Source organism: Falco peregrinus, chromosome 14 (genome assembly GCF_023634155.1).
Source record: "Falco peregrinus isolate bFalPer1 chromosome 14, bFalPer1.pri, whole genome shotgun sequence".
Taxonomy (NCBI): domain Eukaryota; kingdom Metazoa; phylum Chordata; class Aves; order Falconiformes; family Falconidae; genus Falco; species Falco peregrinus.
Window position 1 is genome coordinate 3,852,850 of NC_073734.1, and position 21,804 is coordinate 3,874,653.

Sequence of the window (21,804 nt, forward strand, 5' to 3'; positions counted from 1 at the left end):
AAATATGTGCAAATGAAAATGCTTTAAAAAAGATAAGCATCAGGTAGGAAAGGGTGTTCTAGCAGTGTTGGAACCAATCTTGGAGCACCCTCTCGGCACACGGTGAGTTTCCCCTCTCAAGGTTTCTCACTCTGCTTCTGTGCAGAGACACCTGGAAGGTGCTGTCATCTCCTCCAATTCCTGCTTCTAAACCTGTTTAAAGTACTTTGTACATCCCAGCCTTCAGTCCTGTCCTGTGCAGGAGTATATGTTAAACTCAGGTTTGTAAATCTGATATCTACATAAACTAAGTAACCAATAGATTTAAAAAAAACACAAAACAAACCGTATGAAAAAGTATATATCTGGCAATTAGATAAGATAGATATAAAAGAAAAACTAGGCATTCATCCTAATCAGTACCTGGTTGATCATATGTCCTGTGCATTGTTCCTGAATATTTCCTTGTCATTTGTAGGCTGAATGTGTTCAGTGTGTCAGTTTATAAAAGTGCAGTTCATCCGGATTCCTTGCAGCAGTTTTTTAGACACACCCTGACCGAGGTTCTTACCTACAACCCGTTGTTGAAAGGTAGGAATAGACGGGGAGAAGTGAATGTCTCCAGGGTGCGTTATTGTGTGTCTGGAGTTTCCTCCCACCCAAACCTTGCTGAATGGAGTCCAGCCTGGAGGAATCAGAGCCAGAGAAGTGCCTGACTCTCTAGCTCTTTCCCAGGTCTATATAAACAGGGACCAGATCATACCAAAAAAGAAATTCATCTAGACTTTAGAGGGCTGTAGTTCAGAAGAAAACTTCAGATGGAAAATCAGTGCCTTCAAACAGAGCTTCGGCCAGCAGCTTGTGAACAGATATTGGGAGTAATATCTATGAGCAGCCTTTACAGAGTAGATGTGGGAGATCTCTGACCTCTGGGAGCAATTCTGGCCAAAGGAGAAAAGGGGCGGGAGAGGTGGTGCTGCAGAGCGAGCTTGGGGCTAAACTAGTGTGGCCCCTGTGTGTGGGTTTACGCACAAGATGTGGCCTTTCCCTACTGATGAGGGGTTTCTTTTGATAGGTTAGAGATAAAGGCAGGAAGGCTTCTAATCTGTAAAGGCAGAAGATAGAATCCTTCTAGTTGTGAAGCTTGATGTTTTTGGGAAGAAATATGTTTAGGTCCCAGAATCTCTGGTAAAGTTACTCTGAGCTATGATCTAGAGCTGCTTGCCTGTTGTGTGGGAGAGCTGTGTCATTGCTGGTTTCCAGCTGAAAGAGATTATTGAAGAAAAAGACAATTCCTTGATGATTCCCTGTGCACACACTATGTTGGCCTATGAATGTGTGATTGCACGAACAGCTTTGAGATGACATTCTCATAGCAAAATGGCAGGGTCCTTGTTGCTGGTGTTCCGAAGACAAGTGGGTGAGAGAGGACTTCTGTGAGCAGTTTTTAATGTATCTTGGTTAACTTTATGTGTTTTGGGGGTATTTTAAAATCTGTTGCTGAAGAGTAAAATTTTCTCTTTCTGGGTACAGTGTCTGATGCCATTCGTATGCAGAAAGAGTGGAGCTTCACAAGGACTTGTTCACTGCTTACTACATTGTATCGCAAAGTAGGTCTTCCAGGTTTCACAAAGAGAACTTTATTACATTGGGTTTATACTCATTGAAATATCCAAATGAGATTATTTAAAAATACTGCGTTTCAGTCGCAGAATCTGAACCAGCTGCCAGAAGTTGTAGGCAGGAGGAAGCATGAAGAAAAAGTACTACAAGGATTTCTGTTCGTGCAAAGCTCTTCAATTACCGTCTTTGTTCTCATTAAGATGTGAATTTTTATTGTTAGAGAATATGACATGACTTCTGAAAGAACTGGGATATTACTGTTTATTTTAGCCAATGCTGGTTCCAAGCCAGGATGGTATCTCACCCTGGAAAGCTGATGCAAAAGATGCACACAGGATAGCTTTTTCAAAAGTTATACAAAAGACATCTGCGTGTTAGTCTTGACAGTCTGATTCACTCTTACGGGTGGCTGTATGTCATAGCTAAAATGAATTGCTATCACTCTTCCAGCTGTTTGTGGCATTCAGTGCAAAGGAGTCGATCAGCCAGCTGCAGCAAGTCCTGGAGACTCGTGAAGTGAACTGGCAGCATGTCCTCTCCTGTGTTTCCACGTTGGTAGTCTGTCAAGCTGAGGCTGAGCGACTGTTCAAAGGTAAGGAGGTACTGGCAAGCCTGCAAGCTAGTGTGTGCTTATTGCTTTCCAGGTACCGAAGGGTACTGGTGTACTACACTGACTGGTGTAGCAGCATAGTCATTTGTGGTTGCTGTTTTGAGATCGCTGCATGGAAAAGAACAGCAGAAAATCTGCTTTTCCTTTCAAACGTTCCATGTCAGTGGCAACATGAACGCCAGGCCTTGTGCCTGACGCTTCTCAAACTTTGTGTGCAGCTAATAATGGTTTTGATAATTATCTTAAGTATTAATTTGAGTAGCAATTACGGAAGCTTAGTTCTTCTATCTCACCTTTGCTAGCAGACCTTGTTTATTAGAGTTGCTTACTGATCATCTCATTGCTGGACCCCTACAATTCCTGCAGGCTGGAATCCAAGAGTATTTGGCTGTTGAAAGTGTATGAAAAAAGTATAAGCAAGTCCCAAAGGTTCCCCAAGCTGCAATACACATCCTTCTTCATTTGGCACATGTTTATCACAGATATTTGTCTTCATTTACTATATAAAGTTAAAGCACAGTTGTCAAGAGCAAGATTTGAGGTTAGTGTTTTATGTTTCTAGATCTACTGAGCCATCTCCTGATAAAGGCCTTTGGGAATTATGATATGGAAAATATGATCACTGCGTTCCTGATAGCTCGTCAGGCTGCTCTAGAGGGGCCTGCTGTGTTCATGCCTTACTCGGAATGGTTTAAGGTAAGACTAAAAGAGGCCCGACTAGTAATTATTAATTATGTGAGGAAACCTGCATGTAAGGAATATTCTGCTGCACAGCAAAAGCCTGGTTTCAAACAAGATTGCCAGGAATGAGAGAGAGAGAGAGGGGAAAAAAGAAAGAGTAGTAAGTGATTGTATTGGTATTAGGAGCGAGTTAGTATTTATTACTGCCTTTTTGTCTGGAAAGAATGTATTTATTTGGCTTGCTTTGATTTTCCTTTCTTTCATATTTTAAGTCCATCTTGCCTTCTCTAGTTACTTGTCAGGAATGCAGACGTGTAATTCCTGTTACTGAAATACATCCAAGATTATGATTGTATCTTGATAACCAACACAGTTGTTATTGCATAAGTTGTGGGTTATTGCAGATGAAGCATTCCTATTTCCTGGATGTTTGCATGCAGCTGTAATTGCTGTGTTTGACCTTAAAGATAATTGGCTGTTAGCTTCCAGTTGTAAACATTTAGGTATTTTAGGTATGCAAATCTCCACATAATTTAAAGCTGTAAATTCCTTTGTATGAGTTTGCAAATCTAAGCTCAGCCTTTGATAGAGTGTTCAGGATGTATCAAAAGGTAAACTAGTTGTGTTCCATGTAGTCTCAAACTGGATTCTTTTCCATATAACTCCCAGATAAACCTGTGCAGAAACCTGCAGATTTGTGGTTCCCTCATGGCTCTCAATCCTCTGGTGCATTTTGGTGTTGCTTTGTTTAACTCCTCTAAGTGTTCTTATGGTAGCACATCAAAATGTTGAGCATGACATGGCAGGCTTTCTGGAAACTGGACAACGAAACTCACAAGAAAACTTCTGTAGAAACTTTTCTGCAGAAAGATTCTCTTGACAGCAAACAGACATCTGTAATGGATGTCTGGGAGTTGTGCACTGAGGTACAGCATTGCTGGGATGGGGATTCTTTCTACGCTGAAAGGGGCTGCATTGTCATTTTCCTCTGTTTCAGGCTTCCTTTGGGAATGCTGGTGGTCACCATGGGAGCAGTAAGAAAGCTCTGGTCTTCCTCTTTGAGTTCTTGTCAGAGCTAGTGCCCTTTGAAGCAGCACCGTACTTGAAGGTGAGGAGATGCTAATAGAGATCGTTTTCTAAAACCCAATAAAGAACTGCTCCAAAGTGGATGTACTTGTGTCTTTGACTAGGTTCAGCTTACTGTTATTACAGTAATTGCATTATATGTCTTTGACTGGGTTCAGCATATTATTGATGATGTTATAGTAATTGCATTACTTCTGATACATTATTCAAAACATTTTCTTCCTGAAATAAGGAAGCAGAAAATTCTTTTGTTTACTTGACAACAAGGAGAGTTCCTTTCATGGAGTTGAATTCAAACAAGTTCACTGAAGTGTTTAGTGGTCGTTGTTGGGAAAAATTGCATGTTAGTTGCCATGAAGATGCCTTTTCTTAAAACAATAACATCTTCTGTGGGGAATGTTTGAGGTAAATGACGGTAAACATTAAGCAGAATTTTACACTAATTTCCTTTAAAAATGGAAAATCTTGTGATTTTCATATTTCAGGTCCATATAATGTACCCACCTTTTGTGCCAACAAAACATCGCTCGATTCTCTTGGAGTACATCACTCTGGCTAAAACCAGACTGGCTGACCTCAAGGTTAGTAAAAATTGTCTCTTTGAAGAGAGTTCTTTCTGGATCTGTCAAAATACTAGCTGTGTTGTGACCATGTGCATCTCTCCATAACATCACACAGGTTGCTATAGAAGATATGGGGCTGTATGAAGACTTGTCTTCCACAGATGAATCTGTGCAGGTACTGCTGGTCTGACAGTCTTCTCCTCAGTCATGCCCCTTTTGCCCTGGAAAAGAGCTTAGGCTATCAACCTCTTTGCCATTCCTACCAAGCTCGAGCACGCTGCTGAATCTTTTCCCGCTTTAAGATGGAGGGGTTAGCGGCTGTAAATACGCAGGCTCTCCCCAGATTTCTTGAAAACTACTTACCTGGGGGACAAATAGACTGTGATGAGGCTGCAGAGGAACTTGGTAATTAGCCAGCTAGCTACTGGCCAAGCAACACCTACATTAGTCCTCCAGTCAGCACCCACTGTTGGAAGTAGGGAATTGCTGGCTACCTCTTTCCCATCCTGTACTGAGGGTTATAGTAAACAAATGGAAAATTCTGTGGGAGGGGGTTTAAGGGGCAAAGGGAGATCTAATGTTGTTGTGTGGTGTGGGGATGGAGAGCACAGGCTTGCAGGAACTGGGGCTGCGTTAGCTCTGCCAGTTGACCAGAGCATATACTGCAATGAAATCTAGTCTTGTGATGAACTGAAAGTCGTAAGTGAAAATGTAATTTAATTTCTTCCAACTCTGATCTGTTTGTCGGTTGAGAAACTGGCACAGGTGGTTGCAATCTTAAGACGTCTTATGGCTCAAACAGGAGTAACTCAGGGTGGCAGTCCTGCCTGCAGTGTAGTAGCACAGACTGGAAGCAAAGATTATGGGTCTTGATTCCAAGTGTACAAACTAAAATGGAATAACAATAAACCATATTCAGAACAGAAAAGATATTGTCCCCGTGGGGGCCAACTGAAAAACAATGTGATGTTAACCAGGAGTAGCTGCTGCAGTTGCTGTAAGAGGTGTGTACAGAACTACACGGACCTTTGAGCTGTCCCAGAACAGCTGTTATAAATTACAGCCTTATTGAGGCAGGCTGATGGTTCAGGCCCTGTGTCTCTATCCTGCAGTTTTACTCTGCACATCAGGTAGTTCTTGTTATTCAATTGCCTTCATTCAGTCACTTCCCTTCACAGCACAGACAAGCAGGGAAGATCATCGTCATCCTTGATTTCTCACAATGTGTTTCTCTTGTTACTTGCATGAGCCAGCCCCAGGGCCAGGCACTTCGTGATGTTGAAAAGGCCCTTCAGATATTTGAAAACTCAAGGAAGATACCAACATCTGTGATAGAAGCCAGGTACCGTGTGCTTTTCAACTCTTCTTGGTTTTAGCTACAATAATAATAGTGAAAGCCAAGTCCAAATGAAAATAACAAGAAAAATTGAGGATGTGAGCGCAATGAAGGTTTGGGGAAATTCCTTCTGTGTTATCCACTTCCTCCATAGTCATCTAAATAGAGGCTAGTTGTGCAGAGAGCAAAAAGGCATATGCACACCTGCACGAGAAGTCCACGGTTGTTATAAAAAAATAAAAGCAAAATTAAAGAAACTAATAACTCTTGGCTAATCTGCACTTGATTTGTCTGTGGTTGTTCATGTCACCATGAATATTTCTTATCTGCAGGAGCCTAATTCTTGAAGTAATGAGATGGCACTTCGCAGCTTTGGCATTGTTAATATTTTGCTATATTTATTTTCTGTCTCAGTATTTTCAGGCGACCATATTATACTTCCTGGTTTCTTCCTGCTTTGCTCAGGCCACGTGTGGTTAGTATTTGGTTTTGGCTTTTTTTTGATCCTCCCATTTAGATGTGTGTTTGTAAATGGGTAATTTCTGCCTAACCTGCTTGTTTTTCTATTGCAGCTCCCTAAAATCCCAGATGCACGCATGGCTTTTATAGATTCTTTAAAGAGGTATTGAGACTTCCCAGTGTTATTTTCTGTGCTTCTGGACTTTCCCTTCAGAACATTTGACTTTACGTCAGTTTATCGGAGACTTTGACACTGTTTACAAAACGCTGAGTGTTGGCTAACCCTCTTGGCAGGGCTTTGTGCCCAGGCTTGTGGCTTGCAGGTTGTGGATGGGGTAGCTTATCTGTATAGGCGAATATTTTCAGTTCTGTAATTAGCCCTATAGCCACTGTGAAACCATTATCTAGGAGTCGTCACATGCAGCCCTCTGACTGCAGGCCAGATATATTTTTATGCAAACTCTGGAGAATACTGCTGTGTATAAAACTTCACCAGGAAGATGAGCCCCCCTGTGAAAGGCTCACCTCTCTTTGAGAGAGCATATGGGAAAAGTGAAAGAAAAAACTTAAATGTCTGTTGATGCTTCTTTATGAGCTGCTCTTAAGGACACCAGGGTAATGCCCCAGGAGAATGCAGCCCCCCTCAGAACTCAGGCTTGCCCTGTATGCATGTTTAAAAGTGCTTTTCTGCATTGCAGAAACAGCTTTATTTTAAGTTCAGTAATCCCTGTGTAACCTATCATGAAAAAAAATGTTTGCAACAGTGTCTACAAATGAGGCATTTAGTCCTGCCTTGTCATTCCAGTCAAACTCTAAAATTAAAGACTGGATCATTTTTTTTTAAAATTCTAAGAGAAGCAGATGAGTTCTAGGAGCCTCATGTAATATGGTTTTAATACTGAGGGCCTGCCCAGCAGGTGTCGGAGGTCAAACTTTGCTCTCCATCACATTAGTGTTTTAGATGTGTGAATACTGCATGTCACATAACTTACACTCTTACGTGATCTTAGATGCGTACTATATATGAACTACGTATTAATGCATGCATTAATATATATAATATTGTTTTTGTGTAGTGTGTGTTACACATGTATAATAATTGCTGCAAAAGCCTTGGATATAAATTTCTGGCCCTTGTGTCAGATGATGATTAAAAAATGCTTCAGATGCTCTGTATGGAGATGGAGCTTCTAATTACATTTCACAGCATAGCTGTTGTTTATGCTTATATTTAATAAAGCTGAAGTTTGAATGTGGTTATGTGGTATAATAAATGTCTCATTTATTATTATAGAGCTGATAAAATACCCTTGAACTTGTACTCCACGTACATGCAAGCCTGTCGTGCTATGAAGGAGAAAATGTTACAAGGTAAAAAATACATTTACTTATGGATCAGTTTGAAGAAAAGATAATTTTTCCATTGATGCCCTCCTGAATTGAAAATGTTCAAAAAAATTATGGCTGACTAGGTCTTTAATCTATACGTAAATATGTGTACATTCTTTATGTCTTACTGAGATGTTAAATAGTTACTCTCATAATGACTTTCTCTGCCTACCCTGCTTGGGTGGGATTTTTGCAGTCCATGCGGAGCTGTGTGCTGTGCTGAGGCTGCAGATGATGTCTGAGCTAGCTGATTTAAATCTAGCTCAGATACATCTCCATGAATCGGCGTTTGCAGCTTGAATGCTCCTCAGCTCTGGCTAGCCCGGGGTGTGAACCTGCAGTGTCGATTCCCTTGCGCAATGGCACTTGTGCTGTCTGAATTCACCATCACCCTCTTTTAAGAATGGATTGCTCTGTGTGACTGATCTGGGGAAACAGGAGGGGTGAGGACTGGAGCCAGCGGTGAAGGGATTGCATAGTTTACATGTGTTTGGGTGGGAGTGCCCCACTAATTTCAGGTCTCATCACTGTAGCCACGTTGCTGGTGCAGTGTGTGTTGGTGTAATAGATATTTAATGAGCTCTTCTGCCTCTTTCAGCAAGTGGGTGTTTCAAACCCATCTTAAAATGGGTGATGTCCTCACCACAGGTTTGTATGAAATGAGAAGGTCAGACTAGTGAGCAGAGATCATCGCCAGAGTGCGGTGGAGATAAGTGTGCTCTGTGTACAGCGGCAAATCTGTAATTGACTCCTACTTGGGGCACTTTAGGCGTTTGAAGCATTCTGGAGATGCTGTAGCTCGAGAGGTGTGACAAAGCAGTCCTGGGGAACCGCAGATGTGCAGCAGTCTGGCTGCGGAGGTTGTCCTGGCAACCGGCAGGGATGAAGGATCCCTGCCTGCTGGGATCGGGATCGGCAGGATCCCAGGGGGTAGCCAGGGCTCTCTGCAGGAGTCCTTGAATTGCCAGTGACCTCTAGTGGTACAGTCTGAGCCGTGTCCCCTGTGTCCTGATCCTGTCCCCTGCATCCGCATCAGCTTCATCTGTGTCCTCTCGTGTCCCCTGTGCCCCGATTCTGTTCCCTGCATCCTGATCCATCCCTGGGGCTTTTGCACAGAGACTGGATTTAGGGCAGGATTGAGTATTGGCCGGCTTTAAGCGTGCCCTGGTTGGTAGTGCTCACTCTTGCACATAAAGGTGACTCAGCAGCCTCCTAACCTTGTTGCTTTACAGTGTGTTTATACCAAGTATTAATTTTAACCTTTGTTATTTACTTCTCTTGTTCATGGTTGAGTTATTTCTGAGCTGTGTACAAGACGCTGTTGCTGCCTAGCAAACTGTATGGGTGGGGTTTTTGGGCTGCACTGTGGCAGCTTGTTGCTGGTGGCATTCTCTTTCTAGTGGTAGAAAGAATTTCCTTTTATTTCTTTTAAACAAAAACCTGAATAGAGTAACATGTAACATCTGGAGACGTTGCATGGTGTTGGCGTGAGGAGAAGCTAATGATGTAGTATTCATGCTGTAATGTCTGTCTCTGTATTTTGAGACTGGTTCCAGTCTTTTGAGGACAACAAATGTTTCTTTGAGGGGCAGAGAGCTAAAGCAAGTAGAAAGAAAACTCTGAAAGGAGAACTCTTTTGCCTCTTGTCTTTGAAAACTGAATTCATTTCTGCAACTATGTGTAAACTCATAAATGATTAACCAAATAGCACATTTTTGAATGTAAAAACAAAGCTGTATATGTGACAGATTGACAGTTTGGGGTTCTGTTATAGCTTATAGAAAAGGAAATACTGCTTTTACAGAAAATGTATGGAGAGACTGCTGAATGCATGTTATGAACTGATATAATGTACAAAGGTGGGGATAATGTGTTGCATTTCCCTCTCTTCTTGTCTAGATGAATCACAAGCAGAGAGCAGCCATTCCAAAGAGCCAATTGAGCAGCTGAAGGCTGAACTGGCTGAACTAAGGATGCTGACTGTGGACCAAGCTAAATATGCAGGTATGCAGGAAGGCAAGTTATAGCTACCCATAATTGACTGTTACAAAAGCTGGGTTAATAAAATGTGGCTAATGCTAGCCAAAGCAACAGCAGTAGTTACTTGCCACGGGTACCTGAAGATCGTCATCTTTCAGATCTGTATAATCCTTTCAGCTATGAATATATATGTATATTTTAATGTCTGATGTATTTCCGGTGCTTCTGTTCAGAGCTTTAGGTCTGCATCTTTGCAATGATCACTTGGTACCACACTGATCTTTGCCAAGATGGGCAGCCCCATTCCTAGGGCTTGCCTGGTGACTTGGGGCCCCCTTTTGAAGGCTGTTTCTGGTGTGGGCCCTGATCAATTAGAATATTTATTTCACTTGCTCTTCTTCCTACTGTCTGGAGTTGTAAATATTTCATGTCTTCTATCCTGGTTCTCCTCTTCTCCTGTTACCTTCCCACAGATGTACCAGCACAGATTGCAGTGATTTCCGACAGACTGGCAACTGTCTTGGGCCACAGCAGTGATCAGAACGAAGCTGCTGCTTTGAATTCTCCAATCCAAGTTGACATTTCTGCCCCAAGGTTGGAACCCTGCCATAAGGGTGTGAGTACCACTGGGCCTGGGGTGAGAAATGAGTGGGGTTCTGTAGGTTAAAAGTGCAGCTGGATAGTCCATGTGAAAGGCTGATTTGTCTGTGAAAACAGGAAATACGCTTCTTTTGTCTACCTTGTTTTGCCCTGCAGAGATTACTGTATGTTTTAACCTCCTGGAAGCTGTTGGATGTCTAATGGTGAGATCTAGAGACATATTCTATCAGAGCAGACCTGTGATGAGCTAAGCGTTCTTCACCAGGCTTGTCTAGAAGTTTCTTGTGTGCTGGGATCATTCCTGGGTTGTTAGGGACTTAATTACATTTGCTACAAGTTGTACAGATCCACTAGCACTAAGAAGAGATGAAAAATTATCTGATCTGTCTCCCTATTTTACTGTCAGGAAACAATATATATGAAGCAGACAACTAGATCTAGATATCCATCCCAACAAGTAGGAATTAGCAGTGTGTCTCTAATTCCAGGTTGTCGATCTTCTGCTGACATCATTCTGCCAAAACCTAATAGCTGCTTCATATTTTAACCCTCCTGACAGGTAAGATGCAAGTAAAATAGGGAAATAAAAACTGGTTAATACACTAGAGCTCTAACACTTGGCCAGGGGTGAGGAAGGACTACTGGTTGTTCATACCCACTATGCCAGGCTGGTGTTTGCTGGCTGCTTTATTCTGAGTTTTTGTAGTCTAAGAACTAATGCACTTTAATGCATATGCATAAATAAAACACGTTTCTTCTCTGTTTTTAACTGATCCCTTCAGAAAAAGTGGCATTTGGCTCTGCTTTGTGCTCTGTGACAACATATAAAAACTTCCTACAAATACTAGGTGATCAGGTTGGTGATTTCAGCTCAGTGGTGGGGATGGGGAATGAAGCAAGTTCTTTTTGTCCAAGAATTACCTGCTGGCTGATGCTAGAGATCAGGGGAGGAGAGCATGCTTTTCTTTGACAGCTCATACTGATGTGTCTTTGGGGTGTCTTCTGGTGTGTTCGGTGCTTTTGGCACGTTCAACCTTCATCCCTAATGCCATACCTAATATGAAATGAGTGAGGCATGAAGTCTAATGCTGCAGGCACAAGAAGAGCAGCACGATACACCTTCTCTCTACCTCCTGTCCCCTTGGAAGTGACTCGGTTTGATTCTGGCCTGGGTTTTTTTTGATTCTGGCTACCTGAGGGAGTGGTAGCACTCCTCTGCCACTGGAAGGACTGTTAATAGCAATCTCCTTCACAGTGTGACAGAAGTCTGTAAACATTATGGTCAACATTTCAGTGTAAAATTGCTTTGTTGGAAAACAACAATGTACTGACAAGCTGCCTGCAATCCCAGCCGTCAACAGTACTGAACTAGGTGGCTGCCTCTCTGGAGTGCAGTGCACTTTGGCAGCTGGTGCATCTTTTCCCCTCTGTTTAACACTATTTTGCCCTGGAGCAGATGAAGCTGTATTGAAAACCTGGGCTGAAAAGTAGCTGGGATAAACAAGTGTCCCAGGAAATTGTTTCTAAATCCAACTCCCCATTCAGTCACCCCTGAGGATGTTTTTTTCTGTCAGCTGAGTGGGAAAGTCCCTCCTTCCCTCTGTTTCACAACAGGATCTTATTGTATTAATTCCTTTTTGCTCTTGCTTTGTTTTTTTGATCCCATTTATTGCTCTGCTTCTGTTTACCTTGTGCTTTCTGTCTGAAAAAAGCTAACTGTGCCCCAGGCAGCTTCCTCCTCCTTGTTATCATCTCAGAACACCTCTTTGACTACATGTTATCAAGTATTAGAGGCAGGGCACTGGTGGTGTTCGTGTCTTTGTGTAGGGTTACTCTGTTCAGATATCCCAAAGGTGACACTTCCTTCGAGCATATACATGGAATGATAATTATCCTGTATTTACAAACAAGTATGGCTCAGGTTCACGGTGTTTAAGTATTTTTAAATACCTCTTCCTGTATTGGGGATAAAAGGTAAAATGAGCATGTGTTTTTTACCTTCTGCAGGCAGGGCCCATGTCTCTCCTTGTTTGTGAAGATGATGTGTGGACACAGGAATCTCTTACCTGCTCTTTTGGGCAGGCTCTGCCAGCTTATTTATCATCAGGTTAGTTTTCCAACCAACAATCATATGGTTATAGTGTACTAAAGGCTATCCTACCTCCATTTCCTGGGCTGTGGGGCGTGTACCTGTCTGGACTGCACCATGGAGGGACTTGACTATCTTTCAAGCTTAAAAAAAAAAAAAACAACAACCAAAACACCAGAAAACCCCACAAAACCCAAAACTCTTTTCAGCCAAGTTATACTGACTTGCTCTCACGAATGTTAGCTGAATGTTTTCCTACAGAAATACTACTGTAGAAGGTTAATGCATTCAGAGATATATTTTAACAGAAGCTAAAATAAGCAAGTTTATGAACAAGCCAAAAGAAAAATAGTAGAATGTTTGATTCCTAAACTTCCACCACTAATTCACCAATAATTCAATTGTACACCCCTTTTAAAAAAAATAAAAGTAAGACCCCCAAATCTGGGGTGCAGTAATGCATAGTTTTCTTTTACAGCACTGTTGTTTTTATTTCCTTTACCCTGTGATACTGCAGAGGTGAAATTAAAAGGCTGATAGGCTGGATTAGCTGTCACAGAAACTAAAAAACCTTGAGTCTGAAATTCTGCTGGGCTGAACTTACAGCCAGTTGCTTCAAACTACTGTGTTACAGAAACATACTGATTTTTCTGCGGGTTGACCAAAGATAGCTGCACAGTTTCAAGGAAGGGAAAACATTTTTGGTGTAACTGGTATCTCTCATCTGGTAAATTGACATTGCTACACATTAGCAATGGGCAGAAGCAATGTTTTGCTACTTGACTGATTATGAGGGTTTTGTTCTGAAAAAGGTTGTTTTGTTACAAATGAGACATCTGCCTCTCTTCAGTTCTCTACTTATCTTTGGCTTGCAGGGTCCTTCCCTGAATGATGCTCATATTTTAGGACTAGCAGCTTTTGTGATCCATTTAAGTGAATCCAGAGCCTTAATTCCTGAAGTGGAAGCCAATTTTGGAATTTCTCAGCCTGTTCCTGAAAAGGTCCTTTCCCTTTCTGAGTACTGGAACTGCTTGCTAGCATGCAGGACAAAAGAGTCGTTGGTCTTCTGCATGAGGTGAGATCATGCATCCACCACATCCTTGCTTCCCCAGGTGATGGGTCTAGCTTTGCTGGAGGGATGCTGGCAACACTCCTGTGCTCCTGCGGAGGATTTCCAGAGCATGTGTAGATGTTTCTGCTGCACAGAGGTGCTATGCAGAGAAACAGGCTGGTGGTGGTCCTGCATGAAATGGCATCCTGATGATCCTACTGCTTGCTGGAAGAAGGACTGACTGGATGCTGTCAAAGTTTTTTTTTAGTCTCTGCTTCTGAAATTTGTGCCATTAATGTACCTGGGGTTGGGAGCATATAAATATAAGTGGTCCCAAAACCAAATAGGTTTGGAACATGTTGGTTAAAAGCATTTTTAACACTCAGTCTTTGTTTTGACTCTAGACTTTATGACTGGGAACAGATATGATTGAACCAACCAGATAATGGAGTTCTTTCTTTTTCTCTATCAGGTTTTGCACTGCAGCAGCGTCTTATCTCATGTGCAAGTTTTCATCCTATTCTCATGGAGATTTGTGTGCCTTGCTTCCTCCTAGCCTTGTTAAGAAGGTAAAAGGAAAAAAGTTTTGCTATTACTTATGAGAAAGATTGGTTTCAGTTCAATTGCTTGCTGCAGACCCCTGTGTAACTATAACTTGTATGAAGAAAACTGTATAAAAATGCATCTTTGTACCCTCCCGTTTTACCACTCTGTGTGTTTGCTTGTTTGGCAGTTTCACACAACCAGAGGTTGCACTAGGCCTTTTTTTGTGATGGAAATGTGCAGGGGGTTTATGTCTTTTTCAGCTGCAGTACATCATGCCACGGCTGAGCTTAGAAGCTCGGGGGATCCTGTGCGAGGAGGCTAAACCTGACCTAATCTGGAGTTCCTTGTCATGCCCCTCTCTGAACTACAAAAGAGCCAGCCTTTGTTTATGGAAGCAAGCACGCTTTCGAGAGCTCTTGAAGGAAAAAACATTCCAGGTATAAATCTTTTCCATTACTTAAGTTCACACTGTAATTTTTGGGTGTTTTTTTCAGATCTGCAGTTTTCTTATAGGTGATAAAAAGCTTCCTGTAAAAAGTTACTGCCTGAAAAGCTGGTCTGACAGCTGAAGGTGTCGTGTGTGCTAGGTTATGGGCTCAATGTTGTTTGTAGATTTTGATGGTGATGAGAAGGTAGAAATAGAAAACTAGAGGTAAAGCTTTTGTGTCCTGCTCATTGCAAAAGCAGAAAGCTTGGCAAGGTATACTGCATCAGTAAGAAATGGATCAGAAGCTGAAGAGAAAAGGCCTGTCCATAACCTTCGCTTCCTACTGTGTACTGTCTATGAAGTGACGGTGAATCAAAGGACTGAAAGTACATGCTTTTTGTTTTTTTTGTGCTTTGGTCTAAATGTCAGTGTTCTCCTGAACCACCTGTGTATCTTGGATTGTGTGGCTCTGCCTTGCCGTGAAGCAGGTTAACATCTTGGCTATTCTCTTTATGCCATCCTTGCTATGTATCTGATTTGACAGGATTTCTTTTTTTAACCTAGTTTATATAAAACCAGTTTGTCTTTGTGCAGAGGAGTTTGTCATGTTACTAGAATGACTTCTTATGCTTGGCTAGCTTGATGTACAAGGGTAAAATACCTTTGCATTATAACCTTTCTTTGATGCTTATACCAGTCTGTCTGACTATGGTGCTTTGTTCATTTTAGCATTAATTTCTAATAACATACATTAATTCTGGTATCTAGACTTCAAGAAGATGAGCATGTTTGAAAATGTCAAAGGGGTGGGTATGTGTGGGTCTGTGCGAGAGATGCTTTATATTCTTGCTTTGAGTCAGTTTTTGAATGCCAGCGGGGTTTAGTTTCGTTTTCTTGCAAGGGAAACAGTACATGAACTTCTTTGGGTCGACGTCTCCTGTTTCATATCCTGCATGAGGTTGTGTCTGGGTATGGGTGAAGGTGGGTTTTATGTTGGGAAGAAGGTGGCTGTTTTGCACAAGTTACTTGTCTTGCTGGTCTGACCTCTTCCCCCAAATCGTTGCTTTTCCCAGTTGTCTTTCAGAGAGTGGCTGCTGTTGGAGCTGGAAGTGTGCCCCGAGAAGGATATTCTGTCTGCTTCAGAAAGGTAAGTGCAGAGGAGCTCTGTTGAAAAAGGGAGTAGTTTGAGTCCTTTCCACCCAAATTAGGAAAAAGCATTGAAGATCAGGAAGTAAATAAAAAAGCTGCTGTGGGACACAAATGCCTGTCAGCTACTACGGTTTGTCCATAGTTCAAGCAACGCTAGAATGAGGCGTGTGTTTTAACTTGAGGAAGTTCACTGGGATAACCTCTGGCTTGCATGTGCAGTCCTTCCAAATAACTTTTCAGAAAACCTCCCTGTTTCTGGAAGCAAGAGATGACTGACACCAGGACATGTGCTGTCTGGTGGATGAATTTTTTTTATACCTGTACTTAAGTGGTTGCTTTTATCTGTCATTCCACTGGGTGGGTGAACTTCCTTTTACATCAAGGGAAGGGCACCATTAAAATGTTGTGATAGATTTCCTGACTTCTCTTCAATACTGCAGACAGGATTTCCATTATTGGGCCATCTATCAATGGTATCTTCCTGCACCTTCCACTTCTGGTGGCTGTGACGGAGACCTGGAGAAGGCATGTGGCATTATTATCAATACCATTCTGGATTCCTCACAAAGGTATTCTGTGTCATGACTTGAACTTCTGCAGAAGCAATGGTTCTGCTAACGACCTTGCAAGCTAGGAGCTGTGAGCTTGTGCCTGACATGGGGCTGTGGAGGCGATTCCCTTCTCACAGGTCTGGCTGGAAGTGAAAGCTGGGAGGTGGCTCTGCATGAGTCACCAGTCTTTGCATAAGAATCTTGCTTTAGGTGACAGAGGTCTGAGGTTGCAGTCACAGATAGTACCTGGTCTGGTTTTTTGGTTGTTTTTTTTTTTTAAAAAGTTGAATTTGTATTCAGATTTGTTCAGCCAGACAGGCATCAGTGCCCCTGAGAAGGTGGCTGAAGCTGGAAAATAAGGAGGGAGGGTTAGAGGAGAGTTGCTGTCTTGCCTACAGCTTATTTAAGGAACACTAACGTTAGAGCTTTATGTTCACCTAAAGCCATTTCACTTTACTTGAATTGTGTTATCTTCCTGAGCTAACAGGGTTAGTTACCTGGTGTGTCTCTTAATTTCAGGTTGGACCTGGGTAGCTGTGGCCAATCTAAGATGAGAGTCAATCCTGATATTCTCTGCAAGCTGCAGGTGACTTCAGATTTTGATGTGTATCTGTATGTTCAATCCTTGAATTTGCTCAGTCAAAGTATTTCCTGATACGTTGGTGTATGTAAGGCTGATGTTCAGTTCTCGCATGTGAGCAGTAGCATGGAAATTGAGAGTTTTTTTCTTGATCTCTCTGTGTTACTTCAGAGAAACATAGAGGATTTGAATGCAAACTAGCGTGTAGCCCCGACAAACTCTTTTCCCACCATCTCCCTCTTTAGGAGATAGTGCTGGAGCTGGGGTGTAGGCGCAAGTTACTTTCTGGATGCTTGGATGCCCGGAGACACTTCCTGTTTGAGATTCTCCAGGAAAGACTGAAAGACAGAGAACCTGGCTCTGCTTTGGGTGAGCAGCTATGGAGGCAGCAGGAGCTGCTGCTGCATAGAAGGTAAATGCAGCTCTGACGGCTGAGAATGCCTCAAACAAAACTGCTGTTCGAAGGAATTATGGTGTGTCCCTGCACAGCTGGGTAGCCTCCCCTCTTATTCCACAGCAAGTGAAAATGACACTTTATGTCACGGTACTGGTTGTGCAAGAGATGCTTACTCCCTGGTACCAACATGCATTAACTGCATTTCAGTGTGCCATCTTGAGCGACGAGTTGTCCCTGCCACTAGATTGGATTTCAAAGACCACGCGTCTTCATGGACTCTTATTTACAGCCAGCAACACTCTTAATGCCACCACTTGTGTTAACCATTGTTAATTACTCTTTTTGCTGCTGTAACCTAGGTGTGCATTTCTGGTTTTGAGCCATTGATGGTATCTTTGAAAGTAATGCGTATATCATTGAAGTGCAGTTTTTTTCCTGGGCAACTGGGAAGATTCCATGTGCAGTTTCTGTCAACATGTTTGAGATCTCTTAGACTCCCCAAATATCAAAAGGCACGTGCCCCAGGAGTGTGGAGTCTGATTCTCTTCCTGATGTTAACCTCAATTTTGTTTTTGTTCTTCCCTACCTAAGGATTCTGGTAGGGCTCCCTGCATCCGCTCTGATCAAGACATGTCGAAAAGGAATGAAAACCATGTTGGACTGTGAAGACTTTTTTTGTTTTGTAAACTCAGAGCTGGTATGTGTTGTTAGCCAAACGATAATTTCTTGTTGATAAATGCTGTAGGCAAAGACCTTAAACTTGGATTTAGGACAGGAGTTAAAATGCAGCCAAACTTAAACTTAGCTTATATCATACTGTAGGGAGGCTCAAGTTGTTATGCTTGATACTTCCCAGCTCCTAGCTCTGCAGAGGTCCCCTCAGCATTAAATAAACTACATTAAACTACTGCCTGCTGTAGGATGACTTTTGGGTTCATTCACTTGGAATTACGGTGGCATTTTACACTACTGAGAGAGAATCCTTGGGAAATAGTGTCAGCAAATCTGGGGCAGAGCCAGCCAGCATATCAGTGGTGGGAGCTGGGTGTGCACGGTCCAGGGGTAAATTCACCAGTGGGTGATCACAGCAGAGATGTGGTAGTAGCTTGGCCAGTTCTGGAGAAGTAGGAGTGTTCTTTCCAGTCACGTTGTTTGTGATGACATATGTCTTTGGTGCGCATGCATGTGCAGCAGCCTTGGGGATGCCTTCTCTCCTTTGTGTGGATATGTTGTCCTTCTGTGCCACCCTGTCTTTGTTGGTTGACGGTGGGTTAGAGTGAAATCAGCAGTGTTTTCGTGGAGGCCTAGAAGTAAGGGGCTGAGCATGCACTCTTCTCCAATATCTTGTGCCAGGACATTAAACTACTTTCCTGTGTGTGCAGTGAGATCCTGCTCATCCTCCTGCGTTACATGCACTGGAGAAACATTCAGAAACATCCCTCCAGCTTCCTGGGGGAAGATCAGTTGATTTGCAGGTCCCTCAGGGCACTGTTTTGTGCTCAAGGGATAGCTATCACTTCTATTTATTCACCCTGGCCAGCCTTTTCAGGCCCTTCTGAACTAGCATAATAGGCACAGCCAGAAACCTCCATTCATTCCAAGACAATCAAACTGCTGCTGCCATCCATAACATGTGGTAGGGCTGGGAAGGGCTGCCTGCTTTGCTTTCTAGTGCTGGGACTGTAAAGCACTACCTAATCATTAGAAATTAAGTTTCTGCAGGCTGAACTGATACTCAGGAGCTCACTGGGTAATTTTGTGCTACCTGTTGTGCCAGACACCCAAAATGTTCAAAGAAAATCACAATTCAAAACAGAAGGAATGACTTCACACCCCCCCCCCCCCCTCTTTTCTTCCCACAGAAGAATGTCTGTTCCAGAGGGTATGCGCTCTCCTACGACATCACTGCTCACTTTTTCAGGGTAACTGCTGCTTTTGTCATTCTGCTCCATTGTCCAGCTAGCCTGACTATGCTGTTCTTAGACACAAGATGTGCTATTTGTATTCTTGTTTTGAGAATTATTGTGTAGATTTCAAAAAGAAGAGCAATAATCCAGGAAAGAGAAGAGAAGTAGCAGGAGGGGAAGTAGTGGTAGAGATTAATTTTAATACAATATAGCAAAGCTGTTGGGGGAAGGAGAAGCTGTTGGGTGCACGTTGCTTTTGCTGGGCCATGCTGACCCCTACAGTTATCTTTGATTAGTTTACACATGGCTTGGTGAGGTACTTCAAAGCAGCAAAGATATTTATGTAGTCATCTCGTAATTTATCCTCTTCCAGGGCCTGCTTAATGCCAGCTTGGACTGTGAAGACTCAGTAGAAGAGGTCAACAATGTTCTAACAGCATGTAAAACCAAATGTGCCATTCTGCTTTTTTCTGCAGCTGTAAGTGTTATTATTTCGTCTGAAGAGTACTAGATGAAAATTCAGTACCAGTTCAGACCACTTGTTTTTAAACTTCCTTTAATCTGAAGTGTGGGGGTAGTAATCCTTAATGCCTTTGGAAAATTACAGTGGTTTAGTACCCTTGGTATCGCTGATCCCAGCTCTGGACATGCAGCCTTGCTTCTGGGGTGTCACCACAGTAGTGGAACAGAGGCTGTTTAAGAGTGAAAAGCTGGAAGCTTGTCTTGGTTTCAGAGCACTGTGCTGGTTGTTACATGCCAAGCAACTGAAAAGTCCATAAAGCACAGCTATTTTTTTTTTCTTCTATGTCCTGTGCGTAACTCTTCATGCACTGTTTTACATGAGGATCCATGGTTTTGTTGCATGTGGTAAGCACGTATATCACCTTTGCAGAACTGTTCTTTTATTATGACTGGTCCTGCTAGAGAAGTTTCAGGGTGCCATGGTATGGACACAAATGATGCTCTTTGCACTTCCAGGATGTGAAACTTCTTATATTTCTTATGTGTGTATGTAGAATTTGGACTATAAAGGGGAAAGCCCCTTTCTCAGAGTATCTGGTTGAGATCGTGTGCATACCTGACTGCAAATAGCTACTGAGTATGCCACCACTAACGCTGCTGGCTTCCGTCTTTCTTCTTAGCTTTGGTGGCCAAGGCTGGAGCCAGTACTTTGCTCTCAGTGGAAGAGACTCTTTGGGACTCCACTTGCAGAAGAACTGGAAAGACTGAGGGAATGGCAGTCCTCGGCTGCCAGGTGAGGGCAGGAGTGTGGATCTGCAGGTGGGAGAACCTGCTCTCTTGAGGGATCAGCGCCTAGGAGGCCTGTTCTCCGAGCCAGGCTGAGTTTCAACAGGCATTATGAAATGCTAATGTGGATGGAGGCTTGTAGGACAGCTATATACACATTCCTTTGTAGAGTTTAAACTCAAAATGGGTTGTTATAATTATTTAGTCTGGCCTTCCATGTAATATAGGTCAGAGTTTCACCATAGGAAAAGAATCTTTTTAGAGACTAGAAGGCAGAATCCTCATTAGACAACACTCGAAATAGCCTTTAGCACAGTGTTGAGTCATTTGCTTAGGCTTCTGCACCCTTTGCCCTCTGGATTGGGTGAATCTCTGGTCTCCTGAAGCTACTGACTGCTCCTCTGCTAGATGCTTCCTTCTTTGCCTGTCATTACGCTGGCTGTTCAGCTTTCTGCAACTTTTCTCCAAAAGCTGGAAATCTAGTATAAGAATCTCCTTGCAGCATCGTTTGTTTCTGTAGTAGACAGTTAAATACCTGTCCAGCCTCTGACAAAAGGGATTTGGGAATGCTTCTGTCTGTTTCTAGACTTGTTGTTTGGTTTTTGGTTTGGTTTTGTTTTGTTTTTTAAACTGTCTCCATGTAGCATGCAACTGCAGGGGAAAAAATTTGGAGAGAACAATTTTGGTTATTTGATCCCAGTCACAAACTTAACAACCTTTGCCAAAGCCCCTGGTTTCCTCATTTATAGCTGTGATTTTTTTTTTTTCTTTTTCTTTTTTTTTTCCCCTCCAAAACCATGACATGTTGGTTTTGTTCCCTAGCTTCCTTTCTTCTGGAGTCGCTTTCCCCCTCTCTGGCCCTCCTTGGATTTCAGCCGCCTTCTTCCATTGTATCATTCAACAGCATTCACCACGTGGACGAGAGAAAAATGCACTGAAGAGACTGGGGACTGACACAGAGCAGGCAAGACTGGATGCATTTAAAATGTCTGCTGTTCCCTACACTTGAGAACTAAAAGCAGAATGTCTTTAGCTGAGGAACGGTTGTCCTGAGATACTGCCGTATCCCTGGTAAACCCTGTTGTGAAATCTTGCTGGTGGCTAGTTGATAAAATGCAGCTGTAAACTGCCAGTTGCAAAATACTTATCCTAGAGTCAAAGTTGTTTCAAATGTAAACTTTTAACTCTGATACTGTGTCCTCTGTGAAGTCAGGGAGAACTATTAAACAGCTGCTTTAAACACTGATGGCAAAGAGAGGGCTGCTGCAATTGAGAGCTCAATCCATGGCATGCCGAGGTCACCGCTCCCTCTGACAAAGGAGCAGTCCTTGTGGATTTTGGCTCAGACAACTTGGCTAGGAGGTTCAGGTGATGCAGAAGGTTGGTGAGACAGGAGTGCAGGCATTTTAATGGCTCTGGGAAGACAGACTGGGAATTTCAGTGTCAGATTTCCTGAGGGTTTTCCCAAGTCTGTTCCAGGAAATGCCTTTGCCATTTCACCATGCTCAGTGCCCTCCGTGCACAAGAATTCTTGGAAATGCTCTGCTGAGGAG

The 21,804-nt window shown here is 42.7% G+C and overlaps 1 protein-coding gene across 5 annotated transcripts in view; it reads left to right on the top strand.

Moving 5' to 3' along the window:
* Window positions 1–21,804, top strand: part of FANCA (FA complementation group A) — a 37,097-nt gene that overhangs the window by 10,338 nt on the left and 4,955 nt on the right. For 4 of the 5 annotated variants that reach the window (XM_055818423.1, XM_055818424.1, XM_027783917.2 and 1 more), the window contains exons 11-37: window positions 458–570; window positions 1,513–1,589; window positions 2,053–2,194; window positions 2,775–2,908; window positions 3,891–4,001; window positions 4,465–4,560; window positions 4,658–4,717; window positions 5,796–5,884; window positions 6,293–6,353; window positions 6,451–6,500; window positions 7,632–7,708; window positions 9,626–9,730; window positions 10,180–10,322; window positions 10,795–10,865; window positions 12,314–12,413; window positions 13,271–13,470; window positions 13,919–14,015; window positions 14,253–14,429; window positions 15,493–15,566; window positions 16,009–16,137; window positions 16,639–16,705; window positions 16,945–17,111; window positions 17,688–17,793; window positions 18,959–19,018; window positions 19,377–19,481; window positions 20,146–20,258; window positions 21,074–21,215. In XM_055818423.1, coding sequence (XP_055674398.1) covers window positions 458–570; window positions 1,513–1,589; window positions 2,053–2,194; window positions 2,775–2,908; window positions 3,891–4,001; window positions 4,465–4,560; window positions 4,658–4,717; window positions 5,796–5,884; window positions 6,293–6,353; window positions 6,451–6,500; window positions 7,632–7,708; window positions 9,626–9,730; window positions 10,180–10,322; window positions 10,795–10,865; window positions 12,314–12,413; window positions 13,271–13,470; window positions 13,919–14,015; window positions 14,253–14,429; window positions 15,493–15,566; window positions 16,009–16,137; window positions 16,639–16,705; window positions 16,945–17,111; window positions 17,688–17,793; window positions 18,959–19,018; window positions 19,377–19,481; window positions 20,146–20,258; window positions 21,074–21,215 — 2,866 coding nt within the window. Of the gene's footprint in view, window positions 1–457; window positions 571–1,512; window positions 1,590–2,052; window positions 2,195–2,774; window positions 2,909–3,890; window positions 4,002–4,464; window positions 4,561–4,657; window positions 4,718–5,795; window positions 5,885–6,292; window positions 6,354–6,450; window positions 6,501–7,631; window positions 7,709–9,625; window positions 9,731–10,179; window positions 10,323–10,794; window positions 10,866–12,313; window positions 12,414–13,270; window positions 13,471–13,918; window positions 14,016–14,252; window positions 14,430–15,492; window positions 15,567–16,008; window positions 16,138–16,638; window positions 16,706–16,944; window positions 17,112–17,687; window positions 17,794–18,958; window positions 19,019–19,376; window positions 19,482–20,145; window positions 20,259–21,073; window positions 21,323–21,804 lie in introns of all 5 variants that reach the window. The other variant, XR_008749758.1, reaches the window with a different exon arrangement.